Source organism: Macrosteles quadrilineatus, unplaced genomic scaffold (assembly GCF_028750875.1).
Source record: "Macrosteles quadrilineatus isolate MER2022 unplaced genomic scaffold, UCM_ALF_1.0 Scaffold_2__2_contigs__length_208266976, whole genome shotgun sequence".
In the NCBI taxonomy this organism is placed as follows: domain Eukaryota; kingdom Metazoa; phylum Arthropoda; class Insecta; order Hemiptera; family Cicadellidae; genus Macrosteles; species Macrosteles quadrilineatus.
Window position 1 is genome coordinate 162,020,591 of NW_026542595.1, and position 20,065 is coordinate 162,040,655.

The 20,065-nt window shown below is 33.4% G+C and overlaps 1 protein-coding gene across 1 annotated transcript in view; it reads left to right on the top strand.

Annotated features, from left to right (window-relative positions):
- LOC128986173 (uncharacterized) overlaps nucleotides 1–19,158 on the top strand; it is a 403,677-nt gene extending 384,519 nt beyond the window's left edge. The window contains exons 17-22 of the mRNA XM_054406359.1: nucleotides 5,835–5,986; nucleotides 6,776–6,894; nucleotides 7,363–7,545; nucleotides 10,393–10,497; nucleotides 11,046–11,282; nucleotides 11,937–19,158. Of these exons, the coding sequence (XP_054262334.1) occupies nucleotides 5,835–5,986; nucleotides 6,776–6,894; nucleotides 7,363–7,545; nucleotides 10,393–10,497; nucleotides 11,046–11,282; nucleotides 11,937–12,110 (970 nt within the window). The 3' untranslated portion in view covers nucleotides 12,111–19,158. The remainder of the gene's footprint in view (nucleotides 1–5,834; nucleotides 5,987–6,775; nucleotides 6,895–7,362; nucleotides 7,546–10,392; nucleotides 10,498–11,045; nucleotides 11,283–11,936) is intronic.
- The last annotated feature ends 907 nt before the right edge of the window (nucleotides 19,159–20,065 follow it).

The following is a 20,065-nucleotide window of genomic DNA, read 5'->3' on the forward strand; positions in this document are numbered from 1 at the left end:
AAAATATTGCAATTTTCGATTTAGGCTCAGTTAACCTTAAGTTGTACTAGATTGTAAGAACCCATAGCCTATTGTACGTCCCGTAATTAATATTCCCAACCCCAATAACAACACAAAGCCGTTATACAAAACACTAACTAATCACGCACAATTCGCATAATTAGTACAATAATTAATCATGGCCGAGAAAGGTTATAATTTAAGACCCAACCGTAAAAATTCTAACCTAAACCCAAATTACGACTACAACAACACTGACAGCGAGAGCGAAATTGAAGAAGAAGGTCGCCATCTTGATGACATCACACGCACGGACACAGAACAAAAAACACATCCACAGCAGACATCAGAACTCACAGAGGAAGAAAGCAACGAGTCCATGGACCAATCAGACAATAGTATTCCCATTCCTACAAGTCTGTTTGCAAATGTTGCCACTGAACTGTCCAGTAAACAAAGTCTGAATGTTTCCAAAATGCCAGGTGATAGCCAAGGTCACATTAGCGGATCAATAACTCAGACACCCGCACCCGAACACAGCCGATCGTTACCGAATATAGCCGACGACGAACGTAACCTAGACCTAACAACACGGCAACGGAACAACCCTAGTGCAACTGTCGGTGCAACAGCAACTGTCACATCAACACTAATTGCACCATCAGATATTAATACTTTAATTGCCCTCATGACTAAACTAGACACTAAATTGAGCAACAAAATTGACGAATCTCATGCTAAAATTGACAGCAAAATTAACGAATCCCATGCTAAAATTGACAGCAAAATTAACGAATCCCATGCCGAAATTAACAGTAAAATCAACAGCAAACTCAATGAATTAAAAGTTGAACTCACTCAAAGCTTCAATGATAAAATTGATGCTAATAGCCTAGAAATTCAAGCTTGCAGAAACGCGCTAGAAACTCAAATTTCAGAAAATCGTGAAAGTCAAAATAAATTCCAGATCGAAATAAACTCAATTAAGATCACTCAGACAACACAAGCTGAGGAAATCATTAAACTTAATGAAAAACTCACACAAAAAATTGATGAATCACAAGATCAAATGAGACAATTCGTCATTGATAATCTTACACAACAACAATCAATATCTGATAATAAAAATCAACAGAGACAAAATGACATCCTATCTGCTGTCAAAACACAATTGGTAATGCATGAACAGAATTTTGACCAAAAAGTTGAAGAACTTTCTCAACGAACCAGGCAAGAATCCGAACAGAATTCTAAAGCTAATTTGGCCATCATACAAAACGAAATTCTTCCAAAACTCACCATCCAAAACAAAACTTTAGAATCTCAGCAAGCTAAAATCCAAAGTTTAAATCAAAATCTGACTAAATGTGAACAAGAAGTGGAAACCCTCAAACAAAGCAAAACATTTGAAAACTTCCAAGGCCCAATCAAAATTATATGCAATGGAAATGAAGAGAAAGACCGACAAATACCAAAATTCAACGGCCGAAGTGGCAACCCAAAAGAATATCTTAATAAATTGAAAAGATATTACGACAGAGGACTTGAGCGAAACAGTAATAATGACCCGATTGAATATCTCAAAGACCTGCTAGAAACTTCATTCGAAGGTCCCGCCTCAAGATGGCTACAACTTGTAAAGACTGACTTAAGTTCCTGGGAACAATTTTCCAACGAATTCGAAGCTAAATACTGGTCAAGAGAAGTACAACGCAGCTTAAGAGCCAAAATCGAATCAGAAAAATACCGGTCAAATGGTACCCTCAGCCGCAGCGAATACCTTACAGAACGTGTAATTTCACTCCAATCTATGAGCCCTTGCCTAACCGAAGAAGAAATCGTGACACTGATGGCAGAGAGATTTGACTCCATCGTACAAGACTGCATCAATGTACAGAACATCACCACCGTACGTGCATTAGAAAGACTTCTACAGCGTGAAGACCTCAAAGACGGACCAAAGAAGACACTCACCAACAACCAGAATCACAACAGCTCATCCAACAACCGACCGACAACTCCAAATCAACAACCACACATTTATCATCAAAATGGCCGCTACGAAAATCAGAGAGCGTACCAACCCAAGATACCTTCATATCACAACAATTCATACAACAACAATCACCAACACAGAAGTTATCCAAACCATCAAAATTACCGTCCTAACCACAATCATCCTACTTACGACCGAAACCATGAAAACAAACCATATCAACGAGACAAATATCCTCCTCGTAACGGTGACAACAACCAACGGACCTACAGAAACCACCCAACCCAAGAACAAGCTCAGCTTTGCGCAGTAATGAGACAAAATAACTACGTGCCAAGTGCTCCTCCAAACAACCAATAATCACACAGTTACGAGCCCCAGACTCATCCTGCACCAAATATACAGGAAAACGGTTCGGCGCTGTAAGCGACAACCGAGAGGGTCAATTATCATTAGTTAACTCTAAAATTACAGCGCCTATTTATGAAAGTCTCGGTAATGAAATAAATCATCTTCAATCCCAAAGTATAATGTGCGATAAGAACTTCTTATTAGAAAATTATTCAGAAAATAATCAATCTCCAAATTTCACTCAAATAAGTTGCCCAGAAATTAGCATCAAACTTAATAATATTAGAGTAAACGCATTAGTCGACACTGGTTCATCAATAACTTGTATATCAGAATCCTGGTTCAGTGAAAACAAATCCAAAATTTCACCATTTGAAGAATTTCCAGTTAATAACACAGTAATCAAAACTGCTACAAATGAGCGATCTAAACGAGTCTCTCGAATTATTTACGTTCCCACCACAATTGCAGAACACACCTTGCTATTGGAATATCTTATTGTACCAAATCTAATAAAACCTATAATATTAGGAGTAGATGTTTTGTCTAATCTTAAAATGGATCTGAATTTCAACACAAATGAAATAGATATGCAGATAAATAATCACAATGTTACTTTGAAGTTTTGTATGTGCAACCAAGAGGGACAAATATGTCACTTAATAATTAATGATAGCCATAGGCCAAATAATGAATATTTTAATGATGAAACGTTTGATGTATATCACGATGATCCAATATATAATAAATTAAATAGCACAATAAATAACTTCAAAAATAGAAAAACAGATCCAATCGAAGATGAAACATTAACCCAAGAAGAAATAGATAATTCCCTAGCAACAAATAGGCACATAACCGCAGAAGAACGTGAAACATTAAGCAGTTTATTAAATAAATACCAGCTAAAGAAGATGAAGATGTTTTATACGGCCCCTACCATATATAAGCCCTCAAGAAATATTTGTAACCAACCCGAGCAATAGAAGCTGTGATCGACGAGATAGATAATGATGACCCTACCTTCGAAGATATTGTATATCAATAAATTTCATAATGTATTTCATCCATCAATAGACTTTTGTGCATCATCATCTCATCAAATTGTGCCATGGACCTTAATCGCGAGTGCGTGACCCCATAAATTGTGTTTTCCATAAACTAATACCCAGGTGATAAAGTTTATAGACAATACTCACTTACAAATAAACTGTGATCTCCTTAATAACAAAGAAACAATAAAGTTATTTGATATTGAACAACATGGAACAACAGCCATAATATCCCTTTCTCCCCAAGCCAGGCCATGAACACTCTATTCTATTTTCCCATTTTAATGTTATTGTCCTACACATTTGTTAACTTAGTTTATAATTTTGTTGTATTATCACCCAATGTTCTATCATCCAGAAAATCAATCATTTAATGTTATTCATACCTATCTGTAAGTATCATTCATATTAATGATTCATGATTCCATTTCATATTTTGTCGAAATCTTTATTTCATTTCATAGCATACAGATTTCTGTGGGGATAATTTGTAATATAACATGTCATTCATTCATCATTAACATTAATTTCTCTTTTATTTTGTATATTTTCTCTCATGTCTGTTAATGCCCCTGATAATGTGTTATCAGTTATTTAATTTGTTCCTCTTGTTAATGTGTTAAGTATTTTATCCAATTTTGTTCAATGTTATATAATATCCCATCACCCCACAGAAACATCATCCTATTTTATGTTACAATATAATATTTATGCAAATTCTCTCCATACCTATCCTGTACTCATCAAAAACCAACAATAATCATTTATTTAGAATAATATAGAATTGTAAGAAAATTGCAATATAATAATAACATCTTAAATATAGTATCATTTTTCAAAATTATCCAAAGAAAATCAAAATTACTGTGGCAAGTGTCATTCATGTAAATTAACCAGCTGTACATCACTTCAACAATGGACATGGACTTCCTGAGCTTCTACCATTGCCTCTCCCCAGATCCTGCCAACTATTCACAGTGTGAACATCATTCTATTGGAAATTGTGTTTAATTTAAACTTAAATTCATAATCCCAAAGTATAACCTAAATTTTAAATTTCTTATCATCCAAAAGTATTGGACAAGTGCATTGAAGAGTACCAATTTATAAGAAGACAGACACTCCAAATTTGGTAACCATCATCCATCTTACTTAACTAAGGACAAATTTAATCTTCATTGGACATTTAATCAGCATAGCCTACTAGGCCCAATTAACTCAACTCATCAAGATATATACATATTTCAAATTGAACTTTTATTCAAAATTTAATCTTCAAATTCTATTTTATTTCATTAAATTCAGTGAAACCATTTGGAATCTTTCTTTGGACATTAACATTATTATATTAATAGCATCATGAACCTAGCTTAACTTATTTCAGAACAATAACTAAATTAAATTATTTGCATTTTCAAGAAGCCTAATATATCATTCGAACCGGCACGACCACCCCTCCCTGAGATTAAGAGCTCATATTCAAATAGTAATTAGTACTGTACTTTAGAAGAAACCAACCCAATAAGCCTAGAATAATATCATCCACTTTGGAAACCCCACCATTTTGAAAATTTACCATTGTTAACTTACCCTGTAGCTAATTCAACCAACAACTTATCTAATATTTGTATTTCATTAATAAATTTATATTGTAACTTATCAAATCTATTTATTCTTAAAATAATTCATTGTAATTATAAGATTAAGACAAAGACTTACCTCATTAGACAAAAATAAAACACAAATTAGGAATTATCTTTATTAAGAAAGAAATGACTTCAAAGTTCAATGTGGGCTAACTTAATAGCCAAAGGAATTTTGTAGGCCTAAGTTTATGAAAGTCTATAGAAAGCTTTATGGTGTTTAGCAAAACATCTAAAGTTTCTAAAAGATTTTCAGTGATAGCAATATAAATTTTGTTTTCAAAAATATGTTTTTTTTAGCTTAAAAGAACATAACTAATACCATTCAGGATAAAAATAACATCATGACTTCACTGACCACACTTGTTATAAGCTGTGTTCACAAAATATTTTTTAAACCCTCGGTGTGAACGTGGATTTATCTCTTCCTCTGTATTGCATACACAAAATATTACTATGTAAGAACTAACTACTAAGAACTATACTAAGAACAATATATTGAAGGACTCTTTCCTGCAACAACTGGTTTAATTTCATGTTTTGGTTCATTCTTTTAGCTTTGGATTAAAATATGTACCTACGGGGTGTCCCCATGTCAATGATTGATAATTTAATTAACTGATGATTGATAATTGACATGACAGAAGATGTTTGTGAATTTGGATACAAGTACAGTATTTTGGACCAAGATCAAAGATTTACCAAAAACTGTTGGACGCTCGTTGCAGTAACAATAAAGTTTTAATGTTACACATTTGATTTACAAACAGATTTTGATTGTTTTACTTACAGGCCTAAAAGTGTGCCAAGTTCTCCTATGGTGAAGAGAGCCTTCTCGAGGTTAGGAACGCTGACAGCTGGATGGGGCAGATCCATAAGGAAGCAACACACGCAACTGTCAGCCGAGGACAAGAAGAAATGGGCCTCTTCTCAAGACTGTTCAAGTTAGTTGCAGATTTGTTCAGATAGCTGTGTAAATCCAATTTACAAAATGTAGATGGTCTCTCCAAAAATAATTTAGAATATCGTAGTTGTATATTCCTTTGAGATGTTGAAAATATTTAATACTTTCTCTCATTTATTTCTTAGTATAGGCCTAGATATAAATTTAAAGGCTGAAATCTTTGTTGGTACCTAATTTTCCAAAAATATTCAAGTTTATTCCGGTTTTAATATTTTAAAAGTTAAAATAGACACAAAAGAAAATGTATTAATAGTTGGTATTAAAAGACTCCTTACGTAGGTGCTAAGGTTAATCGAACTATTAACTCTTTACAGCTGGCCAATATATGATGAGTATTTTCTCAATTTTAAAAATCTCCATGTCTGTACCATATGATAGGTGCAAAGTTTAATCTGCAACATTTCCTTTTCGAACATACAGTCCTCAGTTGAAGGTCAGGATTTTCCAAGTTTTGAGAACTTATAGTAGTATTTTATTAGTCCCCTTTAGTTTGCTGTGGTTTCTGAGGATATTCAGTCATCTTTCTAGTACAATCACAGTAATAATTATGTTATACCTTTATGCATTAGCATAATTATATTTACTCGTCTTGTAAAGATTTGTTTATTAAAATTAGTTTTAAGAAGAGGTATAGTTACAGACCACACAAGTCGCTGTGGTGTAAGGTACAATATCTTCAAAATCAAAGGAAAAATAAAGGGTAAAAAATATTATTGTCATGGAGTATGCTTTATCAAAGAACTTTTAAATCAAGCTGATTTTTTTTTAGATAAAGATGGCAAAGACAAGGACAAAGACAAGCCAGGGGCGTCTCAGTTAGCAGTGCCTAGGCTCAGTGTGTGTGCGGATGTGCAGAAGGTGGACAGGGCCAAACTAGCTCAAGTAGAGGTAAGTGTGGGGATTGGAAGGAGGAGGGGCTGGTTATGTTACGAGCTAGTACAGAACAAGTTTTGAAATTGTAAAACAAAGAATTTTTAAAACCATCTCATTGGTTAGGGATATGATAATGGTTAATCTGGATCAATAAAATATCAGCACATTTAGTCGGCTATACTTTAAGAAGAAATTTCTTTTTATATTAAAATATAAAATTTGTTTTGCCCAAAGAATCACCTTACTTTACTTAAACCCATTTACCCTAACCTTCCACATATAAGACCTCGATTCCACCTACTGAGTAGTAAATCTTTCCCTTTCCAAGTTTAATCTTTCTAGTTTATCTTCACCGTCAGTTCCTCTGTCAGTAAATTTCTTAATGATGAGCCAAAAATATGATTGTTTTCACAAAAATATCACTAGAACATCCATAGGTACTACAAAAGAGAATTGTTTTCATCTAGTTGTGTTGTTTTTCAGTTTACTATCATAGAGTTTGACCCAGATACCTTCCGGATATTGCTGGACTACCTACACACCAGCTCTTGTCCACTGACATGTACCAACATTCCTGGGCTGATATGTGCGGCAGAGCATTACGATCTGCCAGAACTGCTACAGGCTTGCTTCCATCACGCCAAGCAGTTCTTGCGGATAGAAGTGGTACGTTGGTCCGCAAGTCGGTCTAAGTAATGAACTTTGTCTAGGTGAAGTTCTGTAGCCTCTCCATCTAAAGAATATATTTCTAGAAATTTAGACTCTATTTTGAAATTGTTATAAATCAAGTTTTAGAGTATTCAAGAGTTTGAGTTTGAATGTTTTTTCATCAAAGTTCTTGAAAGGCCTGGTTGTAGTACCTCAATTTGGATAAATCAAACACTGCCCATTGGGGGTAGGCCTACAGTTACAGAAAATAATAATGTTAGATTTGATTAAATTTAAAAACAATGTCAATAACACATCAGGATTTCAATTTTGAGGTGAAGATGCGTGAAGGATGAAATAAATATGTGAAACAATACTCATGCTTACTACGTTGAAGCCGTTATGATGAAAATGTTCATCTTGGTCAAGATAAACAAATTATATTGCCCTTTTAAAAAAACTTTAAATAAAAAGAACAAAAAATTGACTTGGTAAAAAAGTTTTGTGTACTCGACAGAATTTAGTAATTTAGATCAGCGCAATTTGTAGGTGGCTTACATCAACTACGACAATTTTGATAAAAAAAACCTGGCTACAAATTTAACATGGGGATGGAATGTCTAGTTGTATTAAATATTCAAATATATTAGGTACCACAGAGAAGTAAGAAACAGAGGAAACATTCAATGGTATACATACTTAAATGGTGTCTATTACTATTGTTGGTGTCTAGGGCAGAATCCTCCTCACCATCATGTAATACGACGTTCATGGTGGAGGAAGGCCCTGAGCCCAGTGCGAAAGAATTTCTGCACAGTGCTCACTGTTCAGACTATTTATTGCTCATTATTATGTACATTTCCGCCACAAAATACCAGAGCTGAAATACTCGTAAATAAATAAATAAATAAAAAGGCCTTTATTTGCAAGCGAGTTTCATGTACATGTTTTTCAAACTTACGCAAGTCAAACTAAAACTAAACTAACCTAATATATACAGAAATATAATATACAAAATAACTACAAAGAAAAAAACATTTACAATTTACAAGTGTTTTTCTGCATTGCGGCCCTGAATGAACCATATGATTTCGAGCTCTTTATGTCCTGAGGGAGGCTATTATACAACTGCAGGCCAAAATAAGAAAATGACTTTCTTCCAACCTCAAGCCTCACTTTAGGAAAGTGAAGCCTGCGGTCGGAACGAGTACCCCGCAGGCAGATCTCCCCCCTGTACTTAAGCCTCTCGCTGAGGTACCGAGGCTCTCCCAGCGTGAGCACTTTAGTGGACCAGGCAGCAGGTCAGCCTTCGGCACATGTCATCCATTGGGATGAGCTTTGCAGCATCTCGGAGGGAGGATACGTGGTCAAAGCGGTTAAGGCCAAAAATGAACCTTAAAGCCGAATTTTGAATTCTTTGAACTCTTGCCATATCCTCCTTAGAGATGCTGTTTCCATATGCAGGAGAGCAATATGTAAAGGCTGGGAGGACCAAGGACCGCATGAGTTGCATTTTGGCATATTCCGGCAGTAGAGTTTTAAATCTGCTAAGACCTCTCAGTCTACCCACTGCGCGTTGAATTGCAGATGTGACATGGTCAGAAAAAGAGAGGTCTTTGTCAAGTACAACACCAAGCGTATTGACAGTGTCGCAAATAGACAATCTCATACCATCAAGGGTGACTTCTATAGCAGATTTACTCAATTCCTGCATCATAATGTTTGGTCCAGTATGCATGACTACACACTTGTCAACATTCAATCCAAGGCCATTCATGACAGACCATTGAAAAATGCTGTGCAAATCAGCATTGATGAGCCGGATTGCTTCTGATGTCTTGTCTGGCTTGTATGACAAGTGTAGTTGGCAGTCATCAGCATACAAGTGTGCTGTACAATATTCTACACTTCTGGACAAGTCAGACGTGTACAAATTGAACAGCACAGGTCCTAAACAACTACCTTGAGGAACACCACGCACTTTGCAAAGCGGATCTGATGTCTCACTCCCAATTTTGGTAACCTGCAGTAGGGACTCCAAATAGGACCAAAACCAACAAACAACTTTTTCACTGCAGCCATAGCACATCATTTTGGCCAATAACAATTCATGATCAATAGAGTCAAATGCTTGGGAATAATCTAGAATAGCTAATGTGCTGTATTTTTGAAAGCGCACAGTTGTGCCATAACCTTGATCCCGCAGAACCTTCAAATCAAATCATTTATTGCCGTAAAACATACAAAACATTGTATGGCATCGTCATATTTTACAATAAATTTCTATTTAGGCCTACAAAACTGGACACCTTAAATAAGTGATAAATTCGTCAACATCATACACACTTAATTATATCAAAAGAGATTTCAAATGCACTTTGAATTTTTTATCATCTAAGCATTTTACATTATGTGGCAGCAAATTAAAGATTTTCTTACCTAATTCAAAAGTAGATTTAATGGTAGTCTGATAATTACATTGGTGAATTCTGATAAAATGGCTCTGTCTGGTAAAATATGAATGTACTGAATTGTAGGAATATTATTAAGATTTTCTTTAATGTACAACAAAGAATCCAGTAAATATAATGAAGGTACAGTTAGCACACCAAGTTTTCTAATCAAAGGTTTACAGTGACAAAGGGTTACAGTTCTTTTTACTTTACAAATGATTCTTAAAGTTTTCTTCTGCAAAATCAGTAATTTTTCAACGCTGCTGTCACATCCCCACACTACAATTCCATACGATAGGTGACTCTGAATGTGAGCAAAGTATATTGACATCAGACATCTCTGTGTGTATGTACATTATTTTTAAGAGTACAATATGTGCTTATTTTCTGATAACTATTGTTTCTGCAACAGGTTTGCTCAATGCTGTGTTCGCTGGAGAACTATTACTGGAGATACACGTCGGCCTCGGAGCTGGTCAACATGATCCTAGCCTTTGTAGAGACCCGAGCCCACCAGGTAAATATCCACCCCAACGACCCCAATTAAACTTCAAAGACAATACATTATTGGTTCATTACTTGCATTCATAAATAAACAAAGGTCAAAATATATTGTTCTCAAGCCCTCATAGAAGCAGGTTAGTGATAAGAAAATTCAGTCTTTTGCACAGCCCAAAAATACCTTATCTTCTTCTGGCTGGACCTTATTTCTATAAAATTACTTCACACCCCCCAAACCTAGGTAAGAAGTCGTGTATGCTCCCTCCTCCCCCCCCCACCTAAAAACCATGTAAGCACTCTTGGTGTCATTGTTCATTTAGAAGCTGTTACTGCCGCATTTAATTTGAATTCCTTTACACTGATTATTAACTCAAAAAAAAAATGTATTTATTAAACTCATACAGTACAACCACAATTTTGTAAAATATAAAAAGGAAAATTGATAATCATAGTTCAATAGTTTATGTCTCATTCATGACACAGTATGTTTTTTAATCTACTTAGAAAAGCTAAAAACCTTTTACTTAGTAATCCTGTACAATATTTTAAAAGTTATTTCCACAGCTGTTCCAGATGACGGACTTTGTGAACTTGTCCGAGTCCATGGTTCAGATGATTATGTGTCGTAACTTGGAGATCCCTGAGGTTAGGAAGTTTGAGGCGATGTTGGCGTGGGCCAAACACAAGATCCGGACAAAGTCTTCAACAAAGATGGATGCCAAACTGGAGTTTAAAGTCACCATGGATAGGCTATCAAGAGATCTCAAACTGTATAGGATATCACCACAGGAATTGATAAAGGTATGAACATTTCCATTATTATTGGAAATGTGAGTATCATCATTGACTTTTTGATACTGGAGAATACTTCCATACAACCTTAGATAAAACGTACTCCCCTAGTAGATTTCTCATAATTATGGAACAGTGGTTAGTCTATGATACAACCCATCCACACTACTTCCATACAATCCATATTAACCATCTGTATCCTTTTTATTAAAACAAAGAACATCATCTTATGAGCCACAGAGTGTGATACAGTCTAAAATTATTTTTTCTTGGAGTGGTCAGTGTTCTTAAAATTGTATTTATTATGATGACATTTCATTGACAACCAGATTTGGAACTGGAGTAATGATGCTACAAAACTAGTCATTTGTAGTAGTAAGTGGATTGACAACTCAGTTATTCCAGCCCATTTGATCATAGTCCTCCAAATTACCAAACCAAATTTAAAGCTCTCAAACTACTAAAACTCCTTTTTAAATAAGACAGAATACTAGAGGAAAGGATAGGTACTCTTTAACTTAAAAAACGTTTAGTACTCAAATTTACAATGGTATGGACACAGTCTAAAAATTTCAAATGAGTTCCAACTAATGTAGCCAGTCTTTTGTTATTGTATCAGGAAATAATTGGACCGTCCAACTTGTATATCAAACATTTTTTCAGATTGTTCTTCCAACAAAAGCAATCAAAAACGAGAGGATCCTGGAGACGCTGATGTTCCAAGCCAACTCCGGGATGTACCGGATACAGGAAGGTTACCTTGAGGCGTGCCAGCAAAGACTGCAAAAACAGGATTCTAGGTTTAGTGAATGGGAATCGTTCGACTATGGTATTTAACACCAAGCTAAAGAGACGTTGACATAAACTGTCTGTCTCTTCTCTGCTTACTAAGTGTTCTTCTGGTCAAAGACTTTCTACTGTAATGTATGATTATTTTCCGTCAACATTGAGCAGTCAGTGTTAAGACCCTGTTGAGCTAAAACGTGTGATGTTCATGATTACGATGATTAACTGTTTAAAATCGTAATATTATGTGCTCGTAAGGGTTTTGAAAATTAATTTTTTTAAATTTTTGTAAGAAAATGTACTACGGTATAAAACAAAAAAACAGTATGTTTTTTTACTGTCTTAGTCAGATTTAATATCTGTGATTTAGTCATGTGTAGATGGCTTTATCTTGATTTCACTGGGATTTCAATTAAAATGCAACAAATAATTTTGAACTATTATTCTAAACACAAGAATCTACTACTTAACAACTTCTTTATAGTTTACTAAAGAAATCTCAAGTACATTTATCACACTGTCAATATACAACTATTTTTTTATGAGTAGGTATAACATAACATTTACAAACATTAATGCAAAAAAAATCATTTGTGGTTCTTACAATTTGACTGCTCAAAAATTTGACGTTTTTACGACACCCAAGCATGTCAAAGTAATTTATATCTAGAAAAGTGAAATCAGCTATCCTTGGTTAGTTGTAAATGTTATTTAATTAATATAATTTGATTGGCATAAGTTTGAAATGTATAACTCCAGAAACAAACAACATTAAACATCCAAAATTATAATACTAAATTGTAATTGGAATATTTGAATATTATATTCAGTACGGTACTATTGTCTCTAAAAAACACTTTTGACTTTTTGTATTGTTAGTAAAATTTTGTGGTAAGTTATGGACAATAGCACTTAATATTAATGGGATTGACTTATAATATGTCATTATTCTATAATGTTACTCCTTGAAATCGAAATAAGTAAAATAAGATTTTTTTAATACATTATATCTATTGTAAGTCAACCCTGTTACAATTATTTTATTCCAATTGATTCTAAAATATAACAAATAAACTGAGCTACAGTATTTGCTAAAAACTTTTACGTTTTGAAATTGAAAATGCCCTACTGTTATTAGACCCAGGCCCACTTTTATAAACGGGCAGACTGGGCATATGCCCAGGGGCGCCGGAGGTTTGGGGGCGCCCACCGGGTGCCCCTTAACCACCGCCCGCCCGCACTAGGAAAAAAGGGGGCGCTGCTTTTGTGTTTGACCAGAGCTCCACTGGCCCTTAACGCAGCCCTGATTAGACCTCAAAAATATAATTAAAACATTATATTAAAGCTAAAACGCTAAGATTAATGATCAAGTTATAGAGGTCTTTTGGACACTGATCTACTTTTAATTTCAAATTGCTTTTTCCAGAAAATAACAGGATGAACAAAAAATTAATTATTTTATAACTCAATGCAGTTAGTATTATAAATTAAAGATCGTCATTTATACCATAGACAAAAAGAATTAAATATTGACCGTCAGCTGTGCTGCGGTTACCATAGGTTCTGGCGCACACCGCTTGGAGCACCACGGTAGTTACGGCGTACGCACTACGTAAACTACAGCGGTGTGCGCCGGAACCTATGGTAACCATGGCAACCGAAGCACGGCTGACAGTCTATATTTCATTCTTTTTGTCTATGTTTATACTAACCAATAGCTGGTTTACTTTTCTCTCTTATTGGGCTCATATTTTACTTTGATTTAACTAAGCACTATGAGATACTTTACCTACTGTCTCACTTGTTATCTGTTGAACTGTTGAGGAATAATTTATCTACGTTTAAATAATTTGTTACATGTAATATCTAGATATTTTTAAAGCTTTATGGGATCAAAATAAAAAACATATTCTTAGGCTATTGTAAAGTTGTTCAAAGTATTGATGTTTTTGGTACGCCTTTTTTCAAGAGTATCTCTGTAAAAATATTTTTATAACTTCCAGCCAAGAGAGGTAGTTATTTTTGCCATGTTTGATGTGGACACCACTTCAGCTGTCAAAAACAGTTTCTTTGCATTGCTGAAAATGTTTGTGATATGGTCTGTACCAAACTTTTTATTATTATAATATAAGTATGGTTGCAAACATTCAATTTGGAGAATAATCAAAATTCTGAAAGGTAACTTCTTGATTAATGTTTGTCAGTCAACAAATGTTATTTATTTGAATGAGTGGGATGGTCATAGTGGAATTTTTTTATTATAAAAAAATATTATAAAATTGCATAAAAGAGTAAAAAAAATTAACAGGTGTTCAATGATTTTCATTTTACAGAGACGTGTTTGATGATGATACCTAATAGCTTGTGGCATGGTTTATTTCTTTTCATTCTAGAGAGGGTGCTAAAAGTTGTGACAGGTCCAAAATAATCTTCAAAATTCAGGTTTGGAAAACTGAAATTTTTATTGTAATTGGCAGCAAGTACTTTAGTTTGAATTCGGGCAAAGATATGCATAGTTACTAAATACAGTTTTTCCTCAATAATCCTTGAATTCATAATTTAGATATTTTTATTCTATGTTTGAAGTTTGATGGTGAGTTATTTAAAGGGAAGAGCTTATTGCACACATTTTCCCTCACGATTAAAGTTCACAAAATGTTCACAATGTTTAGGGGTTGTGTCTAGAAAATTTCTAAATTGATTAATTAGTAATCCTGCAGTTTTTTAGGCAGGTTGCATAAGCCTTTGTTTTGTGGTAATTGTTTAAAAAAGGAATTTTAATACAGTTTGAAGTACTTTTAAATATCACTAACCCCTCCCTTCCTGTTACGGCCCTACCTTAAAACCAAAAATTGTTTTAACCAAAACTATTTATTAATTTCCTAACAATCCCTACATACTAAACAGAATCAAAATGTATTTGTTCTTTTCTTAAATATTTTTAATAAAAACAAATTTGTTTATATAAATTATAATTATTTAACTTCAATTTGAGTGATAAAATTCAAAATTTTAAAAATTTTAATCCTCTTTTACCAGATAGCGTTTTATTACAAAAATATTTTTAATTTTAGCGAACTGCTTTTACACATATTTGACATGCTTAAATGTAAAAAAATAATAGGTTTGGTATAGATTATTATCTTGAAGTGTTTATACATACATGACATAATATTCTCCATTAGGCCAACTGGAGAAATGTGTATGTTCTAATGAACCTAACTGTTGTATGTTTATATAAAAAGTTTATTTCATGTGTTGTTAACCTTTTTTAGCTGAAACAGTTTACATTCCCCCTAAAAATATTTCAACGTTTTGCAAAAATGTATTTATTCACTACTATTAGTAAAAATGTATATTTGAATTTTATTTTGAAAATATAAACCGCATATTTACAATATCAACTTTGCTCAATATAGGGCCGTACTCCCAACCGGTTTTCCCAAACAATTTTACAATTTTACTGGGACCCACCAAACATATACTTCAAGGGGAAGGGGGCCCGGCCAAAATATCTTTACCGGACCTGCCAAAGCTGGGTACGGTCCTGGTTCAATAGATGTTAAAGAGATAAAGAGTAAAAAGTTAATATGGAACCACCCAGACACAATGTGATAAAAGGCAATATTTTCAATTAATAGTTTTAAAAATTATAGGCCAATTTTATTCAAATTACTTTAATTTTTACCATTTAATAAAATAAATTAGTAAAATTAGAACTAATGTTATCAAATTGAACCTTTTATTATCAGGGAAAAGTCTTATATTTTAAACCTTTACTATCAATAAAATACATTATTACTGCAAATAAAAATTAAGATTGGTAGTATAATGTATTTATTATTTTTTGCTGTTTCAAAAACAATAGTTGACAGAAAACCATTGAGGTACTAAAGTTTAATAAATATAATCAAATGATGTTAAACTTATAATGTAAACATTACCATAATTTTCAATTTTATTATATGTCAATTATTTCAAAAGAATCATACAATTGTTCATCTAAATTGTGAAATTCATATTTTGTCAACAAATTGTGTTGAAATTAAAAGCTGCAAGTTGTTTACCATAAAAAATGTAAACTGTTTCCAGCGAAATCGTTCCACACTGTACTGTTGAATGGTCTAAACAATATTTACTAATACGCTTATACACTGAAATCAATGGGTAACCGTGTTCTCCTAGAGTAAGCTATGTAAGCCAAAGTCTATGTTAACTGTGCCACAATCGGTTCTCTGCACCCCTATCCAACTACCCTACCCTCCCAGTACAAATTGTGGCAGTGTGTATTATTTGTTGTGTAAGTGATACATTGTACCTTTTAATTTATATCGTTGATATTTTTCTATGAGATTTTATAATATCGTTTGTGTTTGTTGGACTTAATAGATGTATTCGTATTTGTTTACTGTATTTGCAAATTATTTGTCCAGTGATTCGAATTATCGGGTGAAAATTGATGGCGAACTTGAGTTTGAACAAATATGTACAATTTATAATATTTTAAGACAGAATAGGTTAATGTGTATCTAATTGTTTCCGGTCAACGCAAACTATTGAATCAACTGGTGAGTCGAGTCGGTGGCTCAGTTGGTAGCGTCGCGGACTTCGGGCCCAAGGCAGTAGTGTCGTGGGTTCGGACCCTGGTCACTGCCACAAACTTTTATCAGTACAGTTCACCTTTGTACTGTACCAGCTCACCCCTTAAAGAAGCCGCCAACCTCTTAAATAAATAAAAAAAACTTGTACTTATCTATATATTAATTTGAAACTGTTTTTCTTTGTGACAGCTAATTTGAGAGAACGGCTGGGCGTAGAAACTTGGTAGGGGTCTCCAAAGAAAGGTCTTGGTCTGTAGATGAGCCATCAAAAGAGAAACGAGGTAAATCCCCTTGGGGCTCTGCCCAGAGACCTTTAAAGTCCCCTCAGCAGATTTGTTTACATTATGACAATATGTATAATTTTACACTAATTTTAATGAAACAGCTGTTAATATTTAAATTGTAATTTACTGAATTTGTCAAAATGAAGTATTTGCAATGGTTTTTTCTGTGAGTTTAAAATCGATTTTCTTCTGCATCGTGTCATGTTTTGCAATATAATATTCTATTGCCAAATCAGTGGAAAATCCTAATATCACAGTAACTCTTAAAATTATTTGTTATGGAGTTAACTTATTCGCAAACAATGGAAACATAAGAAAGTCATAGAACACAACCAAATAGAAGAAATAGAAATACAATCGTTATTATAGAGAACCTAATGCGGCTATTAGTAGGAAACATTTGTAGAAAACTCTAAAAAACAAGATCAGCTTTTGAAAAAAGATAAGATATTTACAAACAGTTTTGATTATATCTAACTGTTGTGTACATCGTGAGTATTTCCATAATCTTTGAGTCGGCTTTTATAAAGTCATCGAAAATTATGACAGTTATTCGTTTTAAAATAACGCCTGTAATACTTCGCAACTGCTCGAATTCAAGCAAAAGGTACACTAGTATATATTATGTCCTTAAAATTTGCTCAAGCTTTCCCAATGTTTGAAATTTTTAGAGGGTTCATTTGAAAGCAAAATATTAATTGGTCTCAGTAGTAAAAGAATTCAACACCATATTGTATACATCTGCCATTATTTCATTTAGGCCCTACTTTATATAAATTTCATTAGACATTGATTTCACTCTGTTTGGTCAAATTTTAGAGAGTTTGGAAAACTAATATTTAAAATTTGTTTCTATAATCAATTGGGGGAGCTGAAACCTGAGCTGACCCTCCACTCAGGGGGAGCTGTTTTCTGTATTTTTGTATTATACTTAAATGAATGCAAGATTCCCTTTTACCCCTTCACTCCCAGGGTGAAGAAGGGTAAAGCAATGTAGTTTAATGTCAACATTTGGGCAGACATTTGATTTTTATAAACATGATTATCATGGTAGGAAAACAATATTTAAATAGTGCATGATAGAATTTAAAAATATTATAAAACCAATTTCAAATTTGTCCATCAGGTTCCTACAACAGTAAGTAAAACTTTTACTGTGTACAATGACTCCATATTTATGTTTTGTTGCAATGAATTCCACAACAATTTTCAGAGGTCCTGTGGGCCTTATCTTATTGCAGAATCTAGTTTTAACCATCCAGTGCTATCAAAGTTTATAAATCAAAATATTGTTTGTAAACACTGATTAAAACTACAGTTTACTGATTAATCTGATTAGCTCTGATATTGCAAAAATTTGATGGGAGGCAAAACCTACCCTGACTCATTTTTTAGCTTTTCTATTGTTAACATTGGTAGGATAAAGCTTAAACGCAATTAATGAGGTTGGTACATTCCAAAATTTACTTGGAATTCAAAAATTAATTCATTCTCCTGACAATATTTTGCCAGCATATACTTGAAGAGTTTTCTGGGATATGAGGATTTACTAAAATGTGTTTAGCTAGCTGAGGAAATATGTACCTAATTCTATCTATCTCAGATTGGCAAGGGGGCTGTGTTTAAAATGTAATTACAGTCCATAAAGTAATACCTGGAGATTAAATTACAAAAATACCTTATGGGTCAAAATATTTCATTTTTGATATTTGATTATAACAAAATTACACTGTAAAAAGTTATTTTGTCTTACACCAAAAAGGTGTAAATAAACTAATCGTAACACTACAACTTATAATTTTTCAGAAAATGATAAGTATTCAGTAATTATTCATATCATAGAATCACTGGGCAAATTACAGCAATAATCGTTTAAGTTTTATAAAAGCTTTAATATAGTGATCGTTGTAAAACTTTACTTAAATCTATTTTTCCAGATTTAAAAAATGAGAAAAAATACTAAGTGTCTTATGTGTAAATAATGGATAAATTTAATTCAAACCAAACGTGTCTGTAAGTGTGGATGTTAAGGTGTTTTGTATGTATAAGGCACCAGACTCTTCGAATGACTTTTCTACGAATCTTAGACATAAGAATGAATTAGTTTAGAGATTGTATTTTGTACATACGTGGATATATGTGCTTCATGTCTGTGCAGTGGTATCTGTTCTACAGTGTGCAAACATGGAATAAAGTCAAAGTTTATTTAGATAATTTGTGATCCATATTTTCACTTCCCTTTTTTATTGAAGCTCTAGAGGCGATCAAGGATCTTCCCAGCTTCCACACTCCAGGAGCAGGGAGTTATAAAGTATGTTGACAAAGTTTTATAAAGAAAATATTAATTATTGATTCAAGTTAAATTGCCATTGAACAAAAAATTTGCATTAATTATGCCTGGGTTCGATTAGACATAAAAAGGTTTAATTTATTCTCTAGGTTCACAACTAAAAATATGAAAGAAGGAGACAACTCTGAAAACTCAAAATATTCCCACAGCTGAATACACCTGCAGACTGAGCAAATTTTTGTTTGGCCTGATTGGCTTTTCACTAAAATATTTCCTTAATTATGTAGGATGTATTCACTTTTTAACTAACGTTATGTTAAACGAGTATCAAGGGTTGCCTAAATTGGCAAGCAGCAGGGTAATAATGTATGTTTTTAGCTTGGTATGAAATAAATGAATTTTATCAAAATATTACAATAGACGAGCTTATGACAACAGTTTACTCACTATACATTAGAATTACATGGAACATTTACATTTACAGTTTTCTGTTATTTATTTCTCTCTAACCATTAAGCGTACACAACGCTGCAATATACTTGGTTTAGTGGGAATTTTTTGTCATCATCGTAGGAAACAAACTAGGCATTCCTAACCATGCTAAAGTTTTTGCCAGCTTTTTTTTTTCAAAATGGATCTAGTTGAAGTGAGCCACTGTCAGATTATGCTGATTTGCATTACTTATTTCTGTTGAATACATTAATTTTTTAAACAAGTACTGAAGAATTATATTTTGATTATAGTTTTGAAAATTTTTTTCAACCTTTTCTAGACGGTTATAATTATAAACACATGAGAATGTTCAGGGCCGGATTTCCCAATAGGCCCGGT